Source organism: Nanorana parkeri, unplaced genomic scaffold (assembly GCF_000935625.1).
Source record: "Nanorana parkeri isolate BGI_ZX_2015 unplaced genomic scaffold, ASM93562v1 scaffold2508, whole genome shotgun sequence".
NCBI classification, from domain to species: domain Eukaryota; kingdom Metazoa; phylum Chordata; class Amphibia; order Anura; family Dicroglossidae; genus Nanorana; species Nanorana parkeri.
The window spans coordinates 134481-140262 of NW_017308776.1; the positions used below are offsets into that span (position 1 = coordinate 134481).

The 5782-nt window shown below is 50.7% G+C and overlaps 1 protein-coding gene across 1 annotated transcript; it reads right to left on the minus strand.

Moving 5' to 3' along the window:
• Positions 1-3929: 3929 nt before the first annotated feature.
• Positions 3930-4639, minus strand: TCTEX1D4 (Tctex1 domain containing 4). Its single transcript, XM_018573726.1, has one exon. The coding sequence runs from the start codon at positions 4632-4634 to the stop codon at positions 3930-3932; it is 705 nt and encodes a 234-aa protein (XP_018429228.1). The 5' UTR covers positions 4635-4639.
• Between the last annotated feature and the right edge of the window lie 1143 nt (positions 4640-5782).

The window sequence follows — 5782 nt, forward strand, 5'->3', positions numbered from 1 at the left end:
GGGGGGGGGGGGGGGGAGATGACGGCCTAATGTTGATTTGGGTGTATGTGACAAATCTGTTGTGAAAGGGGAACCTTGGAATAATTGTAACTAGGAGATTGGTCAGGTTTACTCGGAGGAGGAACACAACTGGCCACAGCATATAAAACTACTCCAGTGCAAATGGCTGTTAAAGGGACCTCGTCAGAAACCTGAGCGCAGGACCTGAACGAAGGGAAAAGAGGCTTGAAATCCAAATTAAGAGGCATGGGGGGCACGTGCTTTGGTGTAGTCTGAAGAAGGGGGGCGGGCAGGCAGGCAGGCAGGCACATGCTTTGGTGTAGTCTGAAGAATTTGAGACGGATGACCGTGCCACAGGTCTTGTAAAGGGCAGAACATCTACAGGTGAAACTGGAATAATTAGAATATGGTGCAAAGTTCATTTATTTCACTAATGCAACTTATGCGGTGAAACTAATATATGAGAGAGACTCATTACATGCAAAGCAAGATAGTTCAAGCCGTGATTTGTCATCATTGTGATGATTATGGCTTACAGCTCATGAAAACCCCAAATCCACAACCTCAAAAAATTAGATTATTACATGCAATCAATAAAACAAGGATTGTACATAGAACAATATCGGACCTCTGAAAAGTACAAGCATGCATATGTACTCAGTACTTGGTTTGGGCCCCTTTTGCAGCAATTACTTTTGCACGATATTCTAATTATTCGAGTTTCACCTGTATATAGTACATGACGGAAGTTGAGAGCCGGAATCATCTAGGCCTTAGATTCTGGCTGCAAAGAGTGAACTGGACAATGCTCTGCAATGTAAGTTTATGGAAACGGGTCACCTGTCTGATCCGCAGCCACCCTGAGGTGAATGGGCTTAGATTCTGTGTGGTTACGGCATTGATCTGAAAAGGGATTTTTTTTTATTGCGTTTCAGCCCAAGACTGCGCTGATCGGATCAGTTCCATTGACGCCACAGTGATCAGCGTAGCAAAAATAGTGCAGGGAGAGGGGGAGAGAGAGAGAGAGACTCAGTATACCGCGAGCTGTAGCTCCCTATATACTGAGCTTAGGGTGAGGGGAGGACGCTAGTTTGTGTCCTCCCGTTACCCTGAGGAGAACTATGGGGAAAAGCCCTGACCTCATAGTTCTCCTTTAAAACGCAGCAAAATCTCTCGTACCGCGATACAGGAGATCCGTCCGAGTTCCCTCTGTACAAGACTGGCTTCGAAAGGTGGAAAGCATCAGATTGCTAGAGGAGCCGACGTACACTGCTCAGGATTCCTACTCTACGGTCTATGGGCATGCTGGATACACTTCAGAGAGATTCAGATACCTATAAATCACACGTGCTCACTCCTGAGACCTAACCCAGGTAAACAAAGGTCACCAATGAGGACCTAAGCTAGAGGTCCTGGACAAAGAGGCCTCTACGTTCGTGAACAGTACTGGTCACACCCTAAGGCTGGGTTCACACCTAGGCGTATCGAATATGCGCGTTTTGCTGTAAAAAACGTGCAACAAATGCGTGTTTCCGAGGGCTACTTGGCTGTATCCCAATGGATACGCGCGGCAAATACGCCCCAAAGAAGCTCCTGTACTTTGGGCGTAGGGCGTTTTGCAGCGCTGTAAAACGCCCAGGTGGGAACCATGCCCATAGGCAATCATTGGTTTTCACATGTTGAGCGTTTTACAGAGCGTAGGAACGCGCAGGTGTGACCCGGGCCTAAGGGGATTTGGTATGAGTAAACAGGTTAACAACAATCGTACCTTACACCTCCGCAATTGATATATGCACTTGGATCTAGAGCAAGTTCACATGAAAACCCCAAATCCACAACCTCAAAAAATTAGATTATTACATGCAATCAATAAAACAAGGATTGTACATAGAACAATATCGGACCTCTGAAAAGTACAAGCATGCATATGTACTCAGTACTTGGTTTGGGCCCCTTTTGCAGCAATTACTTTTGCACGATATTCTAATTATTCGAGTTTCACCTGTATATAGTACATGACGGAAGTTGAGAGCCGGAATCATCTAGGCCTTAGATTCTGGCTGCAAAGAGTGAACTGGACAATGCTCTGCAATGTAAGTTTATGGAAACGGGTCACCTGTCTGATCCGCAGCCACCCTGAGGTGAATGGGCTTAGATTCTGTGTGGTTACGGCATTGATCTGAAAAGGGATTTTTTTTTATTGCGTTTCAGCCCAAGACTGCGCTGATCGGATCAGTTCCATTGACGCCACAGTGATCAGCGTAGCAAAAATAGTGCAGGGAGAGGGGGAGAGAGAGAGAGAGACTCAGTATACCGCGAGCTGTAGCTCCCTATATACTGAGCTTAGGGTGAGGGGAGGACGCTAGTTTGTGTCCTCCCGTTACCCTGAGGAGAACTATGGGGAAAAGCCCTGACCTCATAGTTCTCCTTTAAAACGCAGCAAAATCTCTCGTACCGCGATACAGGAGATCCGTCCGAGTTCCCTCTGTACAAGACTGGCTTCGAAAGGTGGAAAGCATCAGATTGCTAGAGGAGCCGACGTACACTGCTCAGGATTCCTACTCTACGGTCTATGGGCATGCTGGATACACTTCAGAGAGATTCAGATACCTATAAATCACACGTGCTCACTCCTGAGACCTAACCCAGGTAAACAAAGGTCACCAATGAGGACCTAAGCTAGAGGTCCTGGACAAAGAGGCCTCTACGTTCGTGAACAGTACTGGTCACACCCTAAGGCTGGGTTCACACCTAGGCGTATCGAATATGCGCGTTTTGCTGTAAAAAACGTGCAACAAATGCGTGTTTCCGAGGGCTACTTGGCTGTATCCCAATGGATACGCGCGGCAAATACGCCCCAAAGAAGCTCCTGTACTTTGGGCGTAGGGCGTTTTGCAGCGCTGTAAAACGCCCAGGTGGGAACCATGCCCATAGGCAATCATTGGTTTTCACATGTTGAGCGTTTTACAGAGCGTAGGAACGCGCAGGTGTGACCCGGGCCTAAGGGGATTTGGTATGAGTAAACAGGTTAACAACAATCGTACCTTACACCTCCGCAATTGATATATGCACTTGGATCTAGAGCAAGTTCAAACCCCCCCCCCCCCCCGCCTCCCTGTCTCTCGTGTCACATAGCTTCTGCAGGCAACAGGTGGATGTAATTTAATTTGAAGTAGCCAATAGCCAGCAGACTGGCTATTGAAACCCCGCCCACCGAGCCTGAAAGAGACAGTTGTCTCTCAGTTCTGCTCAGTGGGCGGGCTCAATAGCCAGCCTGCTATTGGCTTTTGCAATTTGAAATAGACGGGGGGCGCCGTGGGGGGTGAGTGGTCAAGGCTGTGCCCCAGGCGGCTGCCCAGTGGCAGCACCGGCCCTGCCCGTCGCCTCACATAGAATCTAAAACAGGGGCAGCCAAACTCCGGCCCTACAGCTGTGGGTGAAACTACAAATCCCATGATGCATCGCTTTCCGGGAGTCATGCCTGTGGCTGTGAGAATCTTGCAATGCCTCATGGGATTTGTAGTTCCACCCCCACAGCTGGAGGGCCGGAGATTGGCTACCCCTGCTCTAAAATTTGGCAGCCACTGCCCGTCTACATGCAGTCCAGCGATTGGTTGCATGACATTTCCTGATGGTGACAGTGGACCCCATGTGTGTGTGTAATAAATTGTGGGGTCTCCATCAGAAGCCCATGTGACAGGGTGACAACATAAGACCACAATTACGCCGGGACAGAGTGTAGTCACCCTACGACAGGAAGTAATGAAAGCTGCAGGTTGAATAAGATTCGTATTGAATTTATTTTACACAGAAGGCGTTTCCTGGATCTCTTCGGTCCGTGTGATACGACGGGAGACCTTGTTCATGTCGGGCGTGAATACAATGTATGTATTGCATCGTATACATATAGTAGATCTCCATATGGGAGGTTACTCGTAATAGAACCCGTGCACCGTGGCGACCGCGAATAAGGTGGCGTTGGAATATGTGGCTGATGCAAAGTTATCGGTCTGGGGGTCCCAGAGGGCCCGGCTGGCCACGCCCAGGCCCTGGCTGCCCATCTGGCCCAGCATGACATTGCACACCACCTTGTAGCGGGGAGGACAATGCTCCTTCATTTTGCTGCGGGCGAGGTCGGACAGGTTCTGCGCCAGTTGCCCGCCGGTGACGGCGCTGTACTTCGTGCCCGCCAGGTAGTTCCTCAGCACCGACTCCAGAACCTTCTGGGCCCGGCTTGGGTTGAACCTGCAGTCCTGGTCCGGTCCGGTCTTGTAGGTGTTCTCGTACTGGATCTCCGCGATGGGCTGATAGAGGGGCAGTCCGGAGAAGCTGACGCGCCCGTAGTGGGCCCAGGGCCCCAGGGAGAAGCGCTTGTTGGGGCCCATGGCGCACAGGGAGTTCTTGCGGGAAAAGGGAACGTTGCTGACCACGGAGCTGCGGCGGGAGTACGCGGCGTGGCGCTCCTCTATGCTTCTCAAACGCACAAACGAGCGCGGGGTCATTTCCACGGAGTGCGAGCTCCTGCGGGTCAAGATCGCGGCCGACCTGGAGGACATCTGTCCCGGGGTTTCTCCCTCAGCTTTGGTCAGCTGGGCCAGCACGGCTTCGGGGAGGGAAGTAGGGTGATCCTCCATCGTCCGGATCTAAAGGGGACAAAATAACGTGAAGATCAAATCCAATCACTGAAATCGCATATAACCTTTAACATGATGTCATGAGGCAAGAAAAAAACAAATCCCCGGTGATCCCGCCATGGAGGTCCTTGTTTAGGTACTTCCTGTTATAGGGTGACAACGCTTTGTCCCTGTCTCCCAATTGTCCTCCTGTGTTGTCACCCTGTTACATAGACTACTGATGGCGACTACAAGTGGCTGTTTCAACACACCATGGCAATTGTTAATGATATTCGGTGCACACGGACAGGGATCAGATGTCATTCTTCCCTCAATCTTGTCACAGGGGAAACTGATTGAGGTAGTAATACATTATACAGCAATGCAGAATACCAGCAGCTATTGGGGACTACAAATCCCAGCCATACTTATACAGCAATGTCGAATGGCAACCGGCTATAGAGGACTACAAATCCCAGCAATGCAGAATAATATGACGCTACATACTCTATGTTGCTCTGTGGGGATTCTCAGGAGGCTGTGCGGGGTCTCAGGTGGGCTGTGCGGGGTCGCAGGTGGCTGTGCGGGGTCTCAGGTGGGCTGTGCGGGGTCTTAGGTGGGCTGTGCGGGGTCTTAGGTGGGCTGTGCGGGGTCTCAGGAGGGCTGTGCAGGGTCTCAGGAGGGCTGTGCGGGGTCTTAGGTGGTAATGCTTGCGGTAGATATATGCAAAAAAAATGAGACCCTAATTCTACTTTAATAACAATAGAAAATAAGATTCGGCGTGGAAATTTGGGATGAGATTCCCGGGATTCGGTTTCCATCCACTTTCATAAAGAAAATGTTTTTGGCCTGATGGAGCTCCGGACATTTTTGGCTTTGGATTGAGAACGCGCGTCGCCATTTCCCGGCGCGGGGTCACACAGGAAGATGCGCGGGGTCACACAGGAAGATGCAGGGATCACACAGGAAGATGCAGGGGTCACACAGGAAGATGCGCGGGGTCACACAGGAAGATGCGCGGGGTCACACAGGGAGATGAGCGGGGTCACACAGGAAGATGAGCGGGGTCACACAGGAAGATGCGCGGGGTCACACAGGAAGATGCAGGGATCACACAGGAAGATGCGCGGGATCACACAGGAAGATGCAGGGATCACACAGGAAGATGC